This window comes from Leptosomus discolor, chromosome 1, assembly GCF_034619465.1.
Source record: "Leptosomus discolor isolate bLepDis1 chromosome 1, bLepDis1.hap2, whole genome shotgun sequence".
Taxonomy (NCBI): domain Eukaryota; kingdom Metazoa; phylum Chordata; class Aves; order Leptosomiformes; family Leptosomidae; genus Leptosomus; species Leptosomus discolor.
In genome coordinates, this window is record NC_141391.1 from 208,103,771 (window position 1) to 208,123,597 (window position 19,827).

At 37.9% G+C, this 19,827-nt stretch overlaps 1 protein-coding gene across 5 annotated transcripts in view; it reads right to left on the reverse strand.

Moving 5' to 3' along the window:
- Nucleotides 1–19,827, reverse strand: part of CACNA2D1 (calcium voltage-gated channel auxiliary subunit alpha2delta 1) — a 428,163-nt gene that overhangs the window by 370,128 nt on the left and 38,208 nt on the right. For all 5 annotated transcript variants that reach the window (XM_086474480.1, XM_086474471.1, XM_086474465.1 and 2 more), the window contains exon 2: nt 895–976. In XM_086474480.1, the coding sequence (XP_086330606.1) occupies nt 895–976 (82 nt within the window). The remainder of the gene's footprint in view (nt 1–894; nt 977–19,827) is intronic.

The following is a 19,827-nucleotide window of genomic DNA, read 5'->3' on the forward strand; positions in this document are numbered from 1 at the left end:
CAGACTTTTTTTTCCCCTCAGCATGAAATGAACGTCACTGTGGTATACTTTATAGTATAAAGTATAGCCGATAGCACTAAGTATTATGTTTGCCTAGCAGTTCTCATTATAAGACTGTTCTAGCAGCTTGTAAGTTTGATGAATATTAACTACATAAACTAACATTTCCCTCAGGGGGGAGGGGGGAGCATGTGACAGCATCAATCTCTTGGCTTTTCATTATCTATTTTGTTATGTGGTCTTTTCATGGAAATGCCGGGCAAAATGGTTCCATACTGAAGTCATACAGGCAGTGTAATCCTGACATTTTCCAAATTGTGATTTAATTTTTTCTGCAATCTCAGATGTGTTTTTACCTTCTAAGAATGGAATACAGCACAAAAGTTTCTTCTCAATGACAGAAGAATTGTAAATTCTTCCCTAAAACACACTTTGGGTTAAAAATAAATTGGAACAGCTGAATAAAAGTAGTTTTCATTCTCATCTACGTTTATTGTAACCAAAAGCTCCCTCATTTCAGGAAATACGCGGCAGAAAGTCTTCCTTGTTAATAGAGAGCAGAATTTTCCACTGCCGAGAATGGTTGCTTCCTGGATACCGTTTTTGACAAACGTATAACATAAAAGCACTTGCTTCCGGTGGAAGTGTTGCAAAGATGGTGAGCTGTGTCTGATACTGCAAAGCTGATTAAAAATTAGCAATAAGCAAGTGCTGCAACATCAAGACAGTGAATTGATGGGTGTCTGTGTTATTAATTTCTCAGTAAGCACTGCAGAGTTTAATTCCACAAAAATTTTTACTATGTTGGGTTGAAATGTTCGTAATGCCTCGATGACACACACCATTCACTTCACTTTCTAGTTATTGCAGTCTAAGGCGCATCTTCTTACTCACCGCAGCAAGCTGGTCAACTCCGCTTGCAGTTCGTGCTAACGTTACAAGATCTTCCTGCATCTTATCTACCCATGATTTTATCCTACAGAAACCAAAAAGAAGAGAGACATCCAATCAGATCACAAGTAAATGGAACTTGCATACAATTACACAGCACAAGAAAAGGGCAAAAAGTCAGAATATGTTGCCAAAATTGAATACAAAATGTACAAGACTTGTTTTGGATTGCTAAAAAAATAATAAGCTTGGAATGGATCAAAATATTCCAGCTACATCCTGATGGTGTTCTCTTTCGCTGATTCGAATCAAAGCCACTTGCTTTTTTCTTTTACTTTTCATCAGCTGGAGTTTGCCTGGTGCTTTCCACTACAGACACTGTCTTCACCATCAAGTGTATCACTGTAGCTGCCTCTTGTTGATGGGTACCAAGGTCTGTTTCCAAATGCAATAGAGCCTAATTTACCTTTTTTTTTTTTCAATAGAGCCTCTGCCCAGCCTTGATTCTTCTCATACACATACAGTTTTCTATGGTGGCCACCACATTAAGCCAGCTGTGAACCAAGCATGCCATTGTACCTATTACTAGCTGTAGCAAGTACACTCCCTGCCAGGACAACCTGCCTGACCTGCAGCTCACTGCCACCAACATCTTTCCTGCAGGCCTTGAGGTCCCTCACCCAACAGATAGCACAGGCAGAAAAAAAGCAGCAACTGGGAGAAGGCTGACAAACCAGAATAAGTCTTCTGGCCTGTAGCATTCTCCAGACACTCCAAGGAAGCAGCAGCAGGCATAGGTGGCATGAGCTGGTTTGGCAATGCATGCCTGCTCCTGGCCGCTGTTTTGCAACAGGCAGCAATTTGCTGCTGTGCATGCTTGGCTCCCTGTGCCTGGTAAACCTGACTCTTTGGAAAAGCACTGGATCCAATACAGCTTTCAGATTTCTGTGCCATGTCACATTTTCCAGTAGGAAAGGAGCCATGGTACAAGTTTATTCTCATGAGGTCCATGTTCAGAAGAAGGTTGCCTAGGCAGAAAGTATGATTTCCAACTCATCTATTGTATCATCCCTGTCACTATCACAGCTCTGTGCTCTGAAACCTGGAACAGATACATATATTTACCCTAGCCATTTCCTAGCCTTAATCTGATACCCAAAGAATATCTGCTTAGATTACTCATGAAAGTAAGAAAGAGGAAAAAAAAAAAAAAAGAGCGCTTCATTTTTTGCTGCAATATGGAAAATTTGGAAGGCTAAGAACATGGAGGATTGATTTCACACCTTCTTTCCATGGTCATGAATACATTTTTTGTTAAACCACAATCAACGTCTTAAAAGGCCATGATCTCTATTATGGAGTTGCAACTTGTACTTTTACTAAAGGATCCTTCCTCATGCTTTAAAATAAAGCAATTGGTCATCCAAACAAGAGATTTAGGGCTGTGACATCTAACATGAAGGGCCTTCTGGCAGCCCAAAATAACATGTGTACAGATAGCAATGGCAGGAAGACAGGCAACCTAGGCACTGAGTTTTACAAAAGTGACAGATTCAAGACAAATGCCTCTTAATCAATAATGGATAGCTTGTCAATCAATACACTGTCTCTCATGAATCCTATTTGAATCCTATTTCCCACAAGGAGAATACTCAGACATAGTAAACAAGAACTTCTTGAAAGTTTAGCTCAAAGAGTCAGAGGCCTTCACAAAAAATCTGTAGCAGAAATTGAACTAGCAAGTTGTAACCATGGTTTCTCATTAACTATAGCTTCTGCCTGTGATACTATTGTGTATATTTACCATGGTTTTGAGCCCATCATGTGTACCTGTGATAACAGTACCAACTCATAAGCACAAGCACGGAGAAAAACAAAAAACGTTATCTTCCATTTTTTAATGCTTTCTATTTTTCTATGTGAAAGAATGAAGTGTATGAAAGGTAAGAAGTGAAATCCATTACCCAACAGTATTTTCAAAAGCATAAAATAAATAATTGAACACACTGAGATTTTTTTATGACCCATTTCAGTTTTAAAAATTTGAGTGTTATTTCTAAGAGTAATCAATAGAAAAAATCAGAGAGGATTGATTTTTAAATTGACTTTTTTCATTTCCCACTGCTTTGTATTTTTACTGGATATATTCCTCTCCAAAAAGGCAAATGGAATGGTAAAAACATTTATTAGTTAAACTTGAAATTTTGGAAGAAGTTACCCTTAAAAACATGAATTACTTATTACTGCTATTACTTGTAAATAAAATATGGATCATTTTCCTCTAACTTGAGAAAAATATTCTTGATTTTTTCAATAACTTTTTATATATTGTCTAGAATTCCTGCCTCCACACAATTAGCCCTTGCCTTCTAAAGTCAGTCCCCCAGAATAGTTTTTGGGTTTTTTTTGGTTTTTTGGGGTTTTGTTTTAATTTGCAATTGAACTAGGCTTCTGCTTCAGTCAATGGAAAAAGGCATCTCCAAAACTGACCCATTCTATCCTCAGCCAGGTGAGCTGAACTACCCATCTCCTATAGTGCCTCTAGCAGAGCCCTAGACAACTTTTGATTCCTAGTCCAGGTTCTCCAGTATAGTTAGGTTACATCTTTGACTTTGAGGCAGATTAGGGTAGGCAGGAATAGTTTCTAAATTGGAATATGAAGTAATCAACATCCATTCTAATTTAATGCCAATTTTCCTTCCAGCTGTAACTTAAATGTAAATAATAATGCTTCTTCCAGTACTGACTATATATTTACCTTAAAAAGACAGTTTTCTTACACATTCATCTTAGCCTATTAGACCTTCTGCAGTGGAAACTGTCCTTTTCTTATTTGCCTGTACAACAGGGTCCAACATAATAATAAGTAATACCTTTGGAATGTTTTTTTTCTAGATTAATATCAGAAATAAAATACAACTCTGAAGCTCAGTATAATTACTCTTGCCTTCCCACAAGAATTTAAATAACATCATTAGTATTATTAATAAGGTCTAACATCAGTATTTCCGCATCTCAATTATCTCATCTTGCTACCAGACAAAAGTGTACATTTGAGATATTTCAGGCCCCTCAGAGTGTTTTTCAGAAATGGAGAATCACATCCTCTTTCTTTCATGGGAAAACTGGAAGAATGTCTAAAATACAACTTTTTTTCTTCAGTTAAGGAATCATATTATCTCATTATATTTTTTTTAAAAGAATGTGTGTCTTAATGAAACAAGAGCCTTTAGGCAGTCAAATGCTTGTCTGGTGCTCCTTTTAACTGAAGCCAGTAGTGCAATATCTGTCTGACAGCTGCTCATGGTCAGAGTTTATTTAACAATTGGAAAGCTGTCACAGCAAGCGTGAGCACCCATGACTTAAAGCAGCAGCAGTCATTTTTTTTCTGCAAAGGGCACCAACGGAAAGCCTGTACAAAAGGCTAGTTTGGCGCTATCGTTATTAGGCTGGCACAAACATTGCCACAACTGTTCCACTGAAAGGTGATTACAATTTGCAGCACAATTGATTTTAACCCCCTTCTCTCACACACAGGTTTCCCCCCCATCAAGCAATGGCTAGACAAAAGGAGTGCACACATGCCTTTCCACAGTGACTTCTAAGTGATTTAAATGATGAAGGGGACTGTCTGATTAAAGATAGACAGACACAGGTCATTTACTGGGGAATTAGAGGGTACAACCGCCTGGGCTGCCATCAGATTGATGAACAAACAGCCAGAACACTACAGAGCCATCTATCCACATTACACTATTAGCCAACCAGCTATTCCGACAGAACTGAAAGCTTTTTTTTCCCCTCTCCTTTTTTTCTTTTCTTAAAGTAAGACGATTTCCTTAAGTCAGAGGATTTTCACAGGTACACCCCTAGCTATACTCCAAGTAGAACTTAATATAGCAAGTGCTAGACTAAAAAGTCTTTCTTTTAACTTCATTGAAACCTATTTTTATATTAAACTTGTATACCACACTACACTTGCAGAACATATCACTGCTCAATTACACTGGTAAAAAAAACCCAAGAGATCTAGATGTAGGACAGCCTCGCTATAGCCTTTTCCCTGCTGAAACTGATGGAACTTTTTTCTGCTGACTTCAAGGAAAGTAGATTCTATGCCATAGCTTTGTAGACCACTGTCTACATTTAGCTTGTACCTGGGGCTAAACATAACAGTCACTCTATCACCCGATGAACCCTCACCAGTTAGGGAGGGGAATCATGAAAAAGGAGAGAGGACCCATACATAGAAGTACAACAGATTTAATGAAACCACCAACAGTACAAACAGAAAACGCTTAGCCAAATGAACACGCTGTCCTCAGAGCAGCCCACAGCAGAAGCAAAGGAGGGAGAAAAGAAACCCTAACAGGAACAACCCCATAGGAGCACCCTCTCCTCAGTAAACCTCCTCCCTTTATAAGGAGCATGACATTATGGTATGGGCTACACCTGTAGCTAACTCAGGTCAGCTGCTCTGGCTGGCTTGAGCCTGGCTTGCATGGCTGGCCTATGATTCTATCCCAACCACTCACACAAATTTAAGGTCCATTGGCTGACTTCTGCCTAGATAATGTCTTATAATCTAAAAACCCAGGTGTAGAACTTAACTGTGCCAGTTGAAGTCACTTGGTATCTTGGAGATCTACATCCAGCTCTCCTCAGTTAAGACTACATTTTGCTCAAGTTTCTAAATAGTTCTTGCACACAAAAAAAAAAACAACAATGAAAGCTGTAGGTAGCAAGAGGAAAAAGTGTTTTCAAAATAGGTCAATATTTCTTAGATTATCAAAACCAAAAAAAACATGGTAACACATTGCTCTTAATTCAATCGAAAAGTCCTGTTTGAAAAATGAAGATAAATGAGATTAGACTCAGGAACAGTGAGAGAGCAAGCCTTGCTATATTTTTTCAAGCTAACCCCACTATTTTCTTGCTCAGAAAAACCTTTGCTATCAGTCAGATGCTTTTTAGAAGATATGCTGTCAGTGACGGACAGGGGAAAGGCTACAGTGCTATCATTTAGCTGGTGAAGAGTCTGGAGAACAGGTCTTATGAGGAGAGGCTGAGGGAACTGGGGTTTTTCAGCCTGGAGAAGAGAAGGCTGAAGTGAGACCTCATCGCTCTCTACTACCTGAAAGGAGGTTGTAGCAAGGTGGGGATCGGTCTCTTCTCCCAAGTAACAAGTGACAGGACAAGAGGAAATGGCTTCAAGTTGCACCAGGGGAGGTTTAATTTGGACATTAGGAAAAATTTCTTTACTGAAAGAGTAGTCAAGCATTGGAACAGGCTGCCCCGGGAAGTGGTGGAGTCACCATCCCTGGAGGTGTTCAAAAACCGTGTATATGTGGCACTTTGAGACATGGTTTAGTGGGCATGGTGGTGTTAGGTAAACGGTTGGACTTGATGATCTCAGAGTTCTATTCCAACCTAATGATTCTATGATTTTATGATCATAAAAGCAGGATTCTCAACCATTCTTTGTCCCTCTTAGGCAACACTGAAGGGCAAACAAAAACTGTTACTGTAATTTACAGAAGGCAAGTGGAAGAAGAACATACATTACAATGGAATTACTAACCTTCTACACAGAAATTATCCATGTTGCTGCATTTATACCTCCTAGTGCAAAACTACTGAGTTTTAATACCAGTATATATTTTGATGACCTATTAAGCTGGCAGTACTCGTATTTCAGGTATGTGGGCAGATGGATAGATTTATAGAGAACCAGCCTTTGGAACGAGTAATAAAGGCAGGCTTTTTGAAAACTGAACAAATTGTCCTAGTGTGCTAAAATCCCACTGATTCTAAATCAGGGAAAGAAAAGAGTTGGATATGGAGAGACTGATGCAAAGATCACTAAAGTCCCATGGTTATCAGATCAAGCTCTTGAATCTCCACTGCATAGCCAGAAATGAATAAAAGAGGGTTATATAATTTAGATGTGAAATTTAAAAAAAAAAAAAAAAAAAAAATAGTCCATATAAGCATTTGTGAATTTCCCAGATCTTACTACAGGTAACAGTCCAACTAGATGCCACGGAGTGGAGATTTAAATTCATCACCTAGAGACGTGCTCACCTCATTCTATAACTTCTACGGTTATGAACCTCTCAGGCTGGTGTACAGCCCTCCAACACTCCTTTTTCTGTTGCTTCAAAATTTGCTAATGGACTATGTGAAGGTATGCCAGCTTACAACTATAAATACTATACATAGTAAATAGCAATTTACAAGAAAGTTAAGGATTTAAGTGAAAAGGGGCATGTGCTGCAAGTGATGGGAGATCCCACTTTATTCCAATGTGATAATGATACAGGCATGTATATTCACTGCCAGCTGTCTGTTGAGAAATATATCACACAATCACACAATACCTGTTGAAAAATATATCACACAATTTTGTATAAATGTTTGGAAGAACTTCTGTGTAATAAAAGCAAAGCACAGATTAATTAATGACATTTAGCTACTGCACTGAGTGAGGAAATTAGGGAAGCTATGCAATCTCTGTGCATGCAAACGGATGCACAAAATGCATCATCTACTCCATACGCAAAGACATTTCCTCTGTTGGCAAGAAGAAGAAAAAATAGTACTTTGTTTCTTTGCCCTCTTTGACAGTCGTATCTGGCCAAATGTGGCAAGCAGCTGGCCATTTAGTCTGCAAGGACTTTCCAGAAATAAGACAGCCCCAATAGCCAAGGCCAGAGGGACCCTCTTGCTCTTTCCTGTTTTCAAAACGTAAAATCCTTGCTTGGAACAGTTATTTTACATTTGTCAAGTTGAAACATTTGGGGAGTAAGACATAACTTCTGTGTCATATCTGTCGTTCTGTAGAAAGGGTCCATGTAGACAGGAAACTCTTCAGGATACACTCGACTTTAGTAGCAGATGTTTTAATGTTTAGAATTGGGACTTTTAAGTTCTTATTTTGCATGTTTAAGCCGTCCAGTCACAGAAGCTATTACAATTTCCCATCTTTTTTCCAAACACTCCTTCTCTATATAAACATGGCTCCTTTTTGTCACAGCCTTCACAGAACAAGCACACAGGAGCACTCACTAGTGACTGCTCCACCAACTGCTCTTTCAAGGAAATCCTAATGTACCACAGATAACTGAGGAACTAGGAACCCAGTGGTGCAGCATTGATACAGACAGAAGGAAAAGGAACATCCCCCTGATTTGGGCAGCAGCTCAGGAGATTTAAATTCCACCACTGACTTCCAGGACAATGTCAGTGGCAGGTCAATGGCTTATGGCAAGTGAAGGTCAGATCTGTCACACCCCAATAACTGCCTGTTTCCTACCAAATGGTTTGCTTCTCAATATTGAGTCCCAGTCGACCAGGGCGGGGGGAGGAGTGAGAGGCTGCATGGTGCTTAGCTGCTGGCTGGTGTTAAACCACAACACAGTGGCAAGTTCCATGATGGAAATGGTCAACTGTGGGTGGCACCATGAGGTGCTCAGTGTTTGCCCCAGTGCCTAGAAAAGCAGAAACCTTTCTCCATCCTCACCCAGAACTTCTAGGTTCAACTAACTCCTTCACCCCAACATCTCTTTTGTAGCCCTGGAGCACAGCTTGAATGACTGTTTTGCTCTCACCTTCCAACAAAACCTTGCTTAAATATCTCCATCAGAAGGCTTCAAGGATGGTTCTGGAAACAGCACGCTCTGACCCAGCGGCTGGACCCACTCACTTCTGCTCACTCGCATTGAAATACCCTCTCCTCATGTTTCAGTTCAGTTCTTTATCTGTGGCTGCACTTTCCACTTTAAAAGGTGTGTGGTAGATTATCCAAAGCATCCAGTTGTTAAAGAGGAGTGATCAAGTAATTTTGTAAATATGGTGTTCACTTTCAAGAGCCAGGATCAGGGCATGGTCATATTAATTTATAAGCTTGTTCAGTATAAACCAAGTGGCTGACAGGTGTTTAGCCACACATGTTCATAATTACAGCTTCTGCTTCACAAATATTTCCCTTCACTTTGCCAAAAGTGTTCTTTCAGAGTCTAAAGCTTCCTAGCAAATAACACGAAAAATATCCTTTAATCGAAATTACTGTTGCACAAAATACCATTTAATAATTTAATCTTTAATGTAAGCCTGATATAGAATCAACTGCAAGATTACTGTAAGATGTAAAAACAACTCCTTAAAAAATATTATATTTTAATTATCAAAGATTATAGTGCTAAAACAGTTTAACAGAGAAGACATAACACATTTTCAGCTCAAATGATTGTCAGTAGTCCTCAGATGTGTTTCATTAAAGGCTTTTACAATCAGATATACATCTAGTACCATTTATTACTTGGCACTGAAAAAACAATCAAGCACTCAAAATCCAGACACTGTTTCTGTGGCTCAGAAATATAAATTCAAAATGAAGAATCCCTAATTTGTTTCTAATCTGTACTAGATGAAACACAATCATTGTGTTTTACATTGCAATGGTCTGACATATGGCCTAGCATATAGATCTCATGGGGGATTGGCCACCAGAGAGACCTCAGTGTATTTGCCCTCACCGGAATTCCCTCAAAATAGCACCTAAGACATCTCTCATTCTCTCTTTGCCTCACCTGTGATAACTAGTATTTAAAGAGTGTCCAACACAATCTGGACTAAATTCATCACTCTGCTACAAACACAGATACTCTATTAAAATCATACATTCAATTTGGTAAAAAGGAGACCGAAACTGAGTCTTACATACATCACTACAGTTATTCCAGTACTGTAGCAATGGAACCTGGATTAGAAGCTGGTTCCTATGCAAAGTAATATGGAAACACTGCTATTTTTTGATGTTTTTATATTATACAGTAAGTTTGTAGCGTAAAGGTGTAATGTTGTAATGTCTCTGGAGAATAAAAAAGCATGCCTTAAAAAAATGATTGAAAAATAAATATCAGTGTAATGGAACTTTACAAAGTGCTTAACTGCACAATTTTGCTAAGGTGTTTCAGGCAAAAAATTATTTTATCAGTTGTGTTTAACATACCACACTCATACTTTAACCATAATTTATATTGAAATTACTTTTTTCCCAAATCTAATAAGCATTACATTTTAGCCTCAGACAAAAAAAAAGTATAAGGAAATTAAAATATGGCATATTGGATATAAGTAAAGAAGAGATTAAAGGAAAAAAGAACACCTGAGTTTCATACAAACCAGGAACATATTCAGAAACTTACTTATGCACGTTCATCCATACATATGTGCACCAATTCAGCTCTGTGAGAATTTCATCTGAGCCACCCAATTTGTACCATTACCACTGCAGCATCTTGTTCAAGCATCTAGAATGCAGAAGCTGCACATATGGACTGGACTTGTGTGCTCTCCATATTGAATAAACTGTACAGGCCACCATGACAAGACAAATAGATTTATCTCCTTAAAGCATGCAATTAGTTTGATCTGCTGTTTGCGGTGGGACATTCACCTTTTTTCATAATATACGTGAAGAAACCTATGAAGCCTACATAACACAGCAGCATACTATCACTGTACCCTGAGATGGTATGATCACGCTGAATTCAAAGCCTGCCTCAGTCTGACAAAGAAATACAGGATCAGATCTTAGACTGAAAAACACTTACTAAGTTAATATAAAATATATATTAATTAAGATAAAAATTAAAACTTTAGCTTTTCTTTTTTCAGATTATCTATCATTGAATGTGTAGAGGGGAACCTTTCGTAGTTTAGAGTATGCAGCATTGAATGTTTATACTTAACAGGAATGCCAAGATAAGCTTTCAGAGAAATGACCACGTGTCCATCTCATTTTGTCCCCACATAGTTTAGCAACACATGGATACATTCTTAAATCAGTGTATCTTACTGGCTTTCAGGGAATTGAGGTATAAATCAGCACCTGTATCAAAAATCAGGGGGTTTTTAATTTTTTTTTTAGTGAGAAAAATGGGTATTACAGTACTTCACCTCTCATAGAATATATTAGGTAAGTGCAACTATAGGCAATGACGTTGCATCTGCAGGGAGCTCGGTTGCTCACGTCTCTGTATTTATGTGACTGTCTGATGTGGGTTTTGGTTGTAGCAGCAGAAGTCCAACGCACAGGACTGACTCTAGCACCAGGAAATCATTGAAGTACCCTGTGCCAGAGGCTTTGCTGAAGTGAGGTACGTGAGCAGGTGAGTAATTCCACCTATGCAAGTGGCACTAGTCACATAATTTAAGTACATAGCTGAACTCAGAGTCTGCACTCAGATCCTATACAGCAAGTCTACCTCTTCTGGGTTTGCCACTTGCCTAAATGTAACAATTAAATGTAGAAATAGAGGGGTGCTTAAAGATAAGAAGGTGTTTATGCACTCTGGAAGATAGGGCTTGATCATGTAGAGAGAATCTTCCTTATAACTCTGTATGAAATTATTATTATTATTAAAATATGTTATTTATAATGGCCATTTAATATGAAACTCATTTTGAAAATATTCTATGATCATTTAAGCACTGAAAAAAACAACAAAGGTTGCCAAAAAAAGTGTAAGGTTCTTTCACACAACTATGAGCTGTTCACCACCAAGCTTCAAATTTTATAACCTCCTTTCAAATGCAGTTTTCTGTGATGCTGATCCCTCTTGTTTAATAATGACAAGGATTCATAAATAAAACATCTATTATATCAGATAGCAGAATGCCACCTTCTGATAAACCCATGTAGTCTAAAAAAAAAAACAACCCTGACTCCAATTATACTCCATCAATATAATGCTACTCTTCTTCAAATTCATGATATTTTTTCAAATTATGATATACTTCAGGAAATTTTTGTTGTACAGTCTACTCCAAAGAATATTACTTGAAAGCTGCACATCCAAATTCATCAGTTGTTTCATTTGCAAATATATTCTTTCTTTCAAAGCCTGACTTCCAATGTGCAAAGCTGTCACCTCCCTAACGTGACACTGCTGTGGCATGTGTAGTAATAGCATTTATAGTAATGAAGAGACATTTTTTGGGAAAGACCTAAATAGACTCCATCTTCAGAAACATAGGCACTATCTGCATTCCATACTGCCATTTAAAACAGAAAATAAAATATCGCGACAAAAGATGCAAAAGATGCAAAGCAGAGATTATTGTACAAGCAAATGACTGGCACAGAGTATTAAATTTCTACAGAAATTAACATCAAAATTAGCATAGCCATGCTGTCTTTAAATTCTTTCTATTTCACAAAGTCGCGCTGAATTAGACTGAGTTTTTGCTAAAGGCACAGCTGGCACGTTGTGGTTCCTGAGATGCAAACGCTTATTAATGGCTATTTGAAAAGGATAATAGTACACAAGAAAATAATCAATGCATTCTTTTCCTCCTGTTCAAGAGGTTATCAATCTGTTCCGACACACACTGCAGTTTCTGTCTCGAAAACAGTTTGAAAACTGTCCATTACAATATGAGGTCCAAATCCATGAACTCTTTATATGTCAGCAAGCCTAGGGGAGGTCCAGACTCCTGATCACAGGGTCAGGACAGTGTCTGCACAGGCTGGTGCAGGTGGACCTTAGATATATTAAAATAATGACTAAGTTTCTCCAGGGTGTTTGGCAGACCAGCTGTACATCAGAAGTGCTAGCATACTGTAAGCTACCAGAAAAAAAATCAATGCAATTACCCTGTAAAGATGTATCAGAAACCAAACCCGTATTTCAACCTCCCACTTTACAAAATTAACCTTTAGAAATGGCTAGTGTCAGGCTTCACAGGCCAGTTCAGTGGTGCAGGTCTTATATTTCTGTTGTAATCCTCTGATAGTGATATATAGTATTTTTCTTAAATTTGCAGAAACTGGAGTTTGAAGCTTAATGCTAAATGTCATTATTGGAGTGATATGAAAGTCTCAGCTTTATTCTTTAAAAGAAAAAGAACTCACAGATAGCTCACAAATAAACCTTACATAAACCTTAGAAAAATAAGAGTACATGCTCACGACGTTTGGGCTTCAATTTTGAAAGCCTGTTTGATGAGACTGCATGTGTTTCAATTCAGAAAGCTCAGGCGCAGAAATGGTTTCCAACTGCGCACGCGGAGCCAAAGGGCTGTAAGGGTCAGTTCACAGTAAAGCTGAACAAGAATGACATTAAATGTAATGCAGCTTTAAAACAATGCCTTCTCAAAGAGGCTTTGCTCTCCTTTCTCAGGCTGGGGTAAATGCTCTAAGGTCAGGAGGCCACAATGCTTGTCAGTGCATTCAATGCACATTAAAAAGACAGGCTATTAAGGAAGAGTCTCTGACATTTACTCGGGAGCCAACCCTCCCTTCTTCTACTTGTCCCCTTCCCCAATTTCAACACATACTCTAATTAAGCATCAATACAATGCAATAAATTTGATGTAGTAGTCATTACCAGGAATTACCCATGCTCCTATCGAATCAAAGTGTACAGAAAGGGCTGTGTTGGAAATGGGTGAATTTAATTGCCTGATGGTTCCCAAGAGGGATGTACAAATAGATCAAGACATCACACATGCACAACTGATCTCAGCTCCGACACAAGCTTTTTGTCACTCCCTCATCCATCTTTGCTTACTAGGGTTAATGGTGGCTGGAGTTGACACCGGAGAGTTTAATAAATAAGAGCATTGGATGTGTTTCAAATGAAGCATACCAGAATGCAGGATTTAGTGACATTTTGATTAAAGGTCCATACATAGTGAAGGCTTTTTATGAGGCAGCTGCTTAAAAGACAATCTAGTTGAGTAAAAACAGAGCAGGGTAGCTGGTATCCCTTGGCAATTTACTGTGAAACATTTGTTTGCTTCACAACGATCTGATTCACAATCATTGCACTTGCATGGTTGGTTGATTAAATCAGTATCTGTGGCAGTCATTACACTGAGCAAAGAAAAAAAAAAAAGTCAATTGCTAAATTAATGCCCCTCTGTGTTATGCAAAATAGATAAATCACAAGAGTGCATTCCATTTCCTTTTCCAGCACCTCATTCTCTGTTTCCATTTCCTAGTACAAAGTACTGGGTTTTTAAGTTTCAGAGTCATAAATAGTATTTAATTAACAAAAGTGTTAATCCAGAGCAGTGGTGATACCTGTTCTGAAGGGAGTGCACTACTAACAGTTTAATAAACAACTGCAGGTTTGCTGACATTGATCTAGGAAAGGATTGACTTCCTTTAAAAAAATTTTAAAAACGAGAAAGAAGTGTATTCAAATAGAAACAATAATTTGAATCTGATCATGCAAAGAACACAAGCCACCCTCCACCTCAGGCTGTCTCTCCCTATGCTGTGATCTGCACTGCGACAAGCAAAGAGATGCCTTGGTTCCAACCTGGACTACCAGAAGTAACTAAACAGTATATAAAAGCCACGGATATTAAGTATTCAGGCAACAGAAAAGAGAAAAATAAGAAAAAGCCTAGGAAGCACAGAAAATGACAACTCTGGAAGGTCATGTTGCATTTATTTAGGCCCGGATGGGTGTCAGTAAGTAGAAGAGAGCAATAGCTGGCAGGGACAGAAAGTGGGAATGAAGGGACAGCTCTTGTAGTGCAAAAACACAAACTATAAGATTGATTAGCTTAATTTAGATAAACCTTTGTGAATGAGACCATTTCAACTTCTTTAAAAAATTTATTTTATTTATAAAATCCTACCCTAGGCAGCTTCCAAATTGCTCAGTGAAAAGGCTGTCGATATCATTAGAGAAAGATGAAGGAGCCTTTTAAACTAGGTGCAGTTTCTGCATTTCTCTTCATTGTCATGACTGTAATACAATTTTGCTGTGACAACATATCAGATTCCAAGGATACATTGAATGCCTCAACAGCTCTGAATATATAACATTCCCCAGATGGAAGGGAAGGCAAAAACTTTAGTACAGCTGTGTTCTCATGTTCACTATAAAGAAGGTTCTGAAACAGTAGAACCATACCTTTGCCAGATGCTCACACAAGTGCCACAATCTGTACAATTTTCTTCTTCATAAGCATATTTTTAATCATTTTATTTTGGTCTGCATCTGACATGTTAGGCTAGTAGTTTCTATATCAAACTTCCTTCTTGCCTGTTCCATTGCATGCATGGTAAGGTGTATGCCATTTGCTTATTTCAAAATACTCCCTCACACAGAGGTATTTATAATGAATTAGTAGTACCTGAAACACCTTACACAACATGTGTAAATCAGATAAAATTGCTCACAACAAGCACTAACCCATTATCCAGATTTTGTCAAAGATTCTAGTTAGATTGCACAAAATAAAGGTCAGTCTTCTTCAGGTAAAAAAAAAAAAATTGTTATGCTGCGACCATGAAGGCAGCTTTAAACGTAATGCCTGTCCTATTGCCCATCTCTTACATCCTAACTACTGATAAATGCTTCAGAGGGGCATTGGAAGGACCTAGATTTCTTTCTCTGTGGATTACAGGCATTGTATTAGATGAACATAACAGATGAGATCCAAGCAGGACCAGATTCTTAAGTGTGATTTGAACGATCACAAACTGATCAACATCCTTTAAGCTGTCTTCATGTGCCAAGAAGTTTCACTGAGTTGAGTCTTTTATGAATACAAATAGTTCTATTTCCCTCCCTCAACCATCTTCACTAATCTCTTGTTTATTTAAGAGGCTGTTAAAGGACTGCATCCAGAAATCATGAATCAACCCTCAAATTCAAAAGTGTGGCTTGAAATTTATTTATGCTTAAATGTAATATTCAGAATAGTTTTATTTTACCTTGGCTTTCTCTGGGTTATTTGAGAAAGCTTACAACAGCCCTTTGAATATTAGCTCAGCTTCAGGAGGTAGTAAACGCAACAAACCCCTTCACTGATTTTGTTGTCTGAAAGTTAAGTAGCAGTAGCAGGCAGGTACTTTATGTGCAGACAGTCAAAGTATGTTTATCTGGCACTAATTATGAGTGGTTTGTTTAATATCTTTAATGTTCTGTTACATGATTATAGATAGAGACTATATCCTTATTGTAACTTTACACAGTGCTTAACGCTTGGGAGTACAAACAAAGTCTCTGTTTTCCTAGTACAAAGCTGAGATATTTTTCGATGCCTAAAGAATCTGTGTACTCAACCTCCATTACATTAATGACAGTCTGAAGGGTATTTGTGTGATCTGCCTTAGGTTCTTACTGTAGATTTTCTAAATTGCTTCTTTGGAAGTTCCTGCCTCTTACCACTGACTGCATGGGGAAGTCAAGTGCCTGAACTGGGCTTTCTGAGCTGCACCTAAGGATTGTATCATGGGGTAAATAGTACAGGAGCTTTCACAAATGTCTAAATGGTTGTTTTGCAAAAGAAAACACTCCTTCAGTAAATTGTCAGCCTGCCTCTTTAACCAAATTGTCCCTCTTAAATTCTAGTGAGAGTTTGAGAATTGACCAGTCTACCACATCTACAACCACCTGATCTGTGTCTGTCTAGAAGAAGGTAAACAAAGAGACATCTGACCACCCACCATTTGCAAATTAGCATGTCCTTTTTTCTACTAGCAATCACAATTGCTGAAGGCTGTCTGGAAAGCATTCTGGGATCAGCTGATGTTTAAAAGGCCCTTAGTGCATAACAAAGTAGCACAATCAAAATTTGATTCATTTATACCTCTTTCTAATCATGTCGCTGAAACATAATCTCTTCTTTTCAAATACGAGAGTGCAGTGCTATGTGAGATCTGTTGCCTGCAGTACAACTGATGATACTTTAGATAAGAAGGATGAGACAGCTTTCAGTCTTAGGAAGGTAACAGACACTTTAATGAAAGTTTAGAATTTGTTTTTAATATTTAATCAACTTAATACTTTGATTTATGTAGGCTACTGTATATCCTCCAAGGGAACAAGGAGAGTACTTTCACAGAAGAGCATTCGGGGAGAAAAATGTTGACATTTCTACTCAAATTAAACTCCTAATTGTGTATAAATCTTTTATAGTTCTTCTGTTTTTTGGAATAAATTACTTTCACATTGCCAACACAAAATCAGACATTTCTAAACCGTGGTTTATGATAACCACTCATCATAAAACTCTAGCTTCTTCTCATTTTCAGTACAAAACCAGCACTAGTATCAAATACAAGAAGCATCAATGCACGCACAATATAGGCCTATTGTCATGTTCTTCGACTCTATAGAAATCATTTATTGAGACAGCTAAAAGCAGTTCTTGATAAAATAAAACAAAATGGAGGCAAAACAATGCTGTGCCCTGAAAAGGACAGAGAAGAAGAAAGTAATAGATTTATGCACAAAAGTCATTAAACTCTTAACAATGGTGGCAGATTTGATTATCTGCGTCCTAAGTACATGGTGTTAGTTGAGATGAAAGGTCTATGTATATAAAAACTTAATATCACAGTACAAGGGTTTCATCCATACACACTGTCTTTTTATAGTATACATATGAGATATTGAAAATGTGCATCAAAATGTACTGTAAAAGTATCTGATGGCTATAGGCTTCCTTATACAAGCAAGGTATTGGCAGCTTGGTTACCATACTCTCAACAACTGCTAAATACAAAATAATAAAGTAGCATGTTCTGGACTAGTAAGCTGTAAAACCTGTTGCTATTCACTGTCATGATAAGATTGCAGTATTCTCTCTTCTCCACTTCTGATGGGATGCTATGAAATTGTCTCTTGCTCCACCTAAAACTGTATATCCCTTAGCAGGTGCACATTTACTGCATTGACTTTTGACTTTTTCCATTTCCCTTCAAATGCCAATCCAAATAGCATGTCAGCACAAGAAGAGTCACATCATCATTCACACAGTCCATTGGTAGTGGTCTTGGGGAGGGAAAGTGGGCAGATTGATTTTGTTCCCACATGAAAAAAGTAAGTGACCTATGAAATGTGAAGCTGACCTTTTATTTGTTATCAGTCATCTGGACAAGTAAAAGGGACCACCCTCTTTGTTATGCTTATTGGCCTTTTGTCAACACTACATGCTCAAAATTGGTATTTCCTGAAAGGCTAAATGAATTACAAGTGACCCGCCAAATCATAAAGGAAATCATGGCAGAACCATGAAAAGAATCATGAAACTTGCCATGGGTTCACTAGACTTTTGGGCAAGAAAATGTGAGCAGAAACAGCTTAGTCCTGCAAACCTCTAACTTCTCCAACCCCCTGATACTCGGAGAGAAGCAGCAAGCAAAACCATCCAGAGCAGTTGTACCTCTCCCCATCCACTCAAATCCTCAGCACACACTTCATGCAGTAATATCGGTATCTCATTCTACATTACTTTGCGCTATATTTACGCTGCTATAAGTTGATTGGTTTTAGCAGCTTCCAGAGTGAGAGTGACATGGCAATACAAAGCCCAAGTCCTACTACTTTTCCATCACGAAAAATTGACATTAACCAACAAGTCATTTAACATTTCAAAAGAAAAGCCAATGAACAGCTTTGTACGTGGCTGTAGTTAAATGATAAACCATTATTTCTTTCTAAAGCTAGCTGATAAATAATTAATAGCAAAATGCTACCTGCTCCTTTCCAAGCTTGCCTCTCCCACAAACACGGGACAACCACTCAGGGACAACCAGCTCTCTAATTTCCCCAGGTGTCACCTTTAGGCACTCCAGGCCAGAGGGTCTCATGGACTACTCACAACTGATTCCTCCAGAGCTGTGTCTACTCACACCTCCTCTAGGGAAATATTATTTACCTTGCACAGCTGTAAAATTTAACACTGGATTTCTCAGACAGGGCTTTTTTTATTCATAGCAATATGCTAACAGCCTAACTATTGGCAAAGTGCTGAGGTTACCTGTCTTGTAGCTTGAATCCAAAGAAGCCAAACTATGACTCTATTTTATACACATTTACCAAGTTCCTCATGCAGTAGCTCATATATTCTTCCAGTAGTTTTCATCTTCTATCATATACATACCATTTAGTACATTGTTTTAGCCATATGCTAAACATACTTTCAAGTTCCAGTTATCAGGAACAGCGTGTGTTTTATTTGCACTGTGTCTTTTCAAATGCCTATTTAGATGTGCCTTGGTCTGCACATCTTCTGCTACAGGTGGTTTGTGTAGACTTCCATTAGTCCTTTGATAGTCGCTTCTGTGACTATGCACAGACTACTCAGTAGTTAAGTGTTTAACTGCTTAATCAGCCATACACTCAAACTCTCATTACTTAAGAGACAGGCATATAGCAGACAGTATTTTTCAGACTCATGTAACACTGCTTTAGCCTTAAGCAAAGAAAAAAGGGATACTATGACAGGTTCCTTTCAGCCAAATTCTATTAATCCAGTAAAACTCTTACTGCAAATAATTTCACTTTTTAAGGACTTAAATAATATGATTCTTTTCACTGAAATCAGTGAAGCTTATCTAAACAGGAAAAAAAAAAAAAAAAAGGAGTTACCAGTAGGTATTCAAGAAGTTATTTTTATTTTTTAAAAAACCATTTTGCAAAGGTTAAAGAAAATTTATACATGTGTTCCAGGCAAAACCTGGCCATTTTCATCCTCCCTAAAAAACTGTTTTAAACAAAGTTAAAGGAGGAAGAAAAACCAAAAAAAAAAAAAAAAATAAGGTACTAGAGAAACACAAACCTGTTGCTGAAAGAAAGCTCAAAGAAAGCACATCATCTGTGTGTTGTCTGTAGTGCAATTTTTTTTCACACAGCTGTTTCCAAAAGATGCTGAGCAGCTATAAAATATTTTCACTGACTATCCATTTTTATTGGTTATCTACCATCTTCACGATCATGATTGCTTCCATGACCCTATATAATCAATTACTTTAAGTAAAAAGCCACTCTAACTCTTGACACCAACACATTAAAATTGCATCATTTAATAAGGAAGCAGCTAGAGGAAAATCACAGCACATACCTAAAATGTTCAACGTGGTCTTTGGATGTTAGCACTAAACAGCCAGAATCCCTTTCA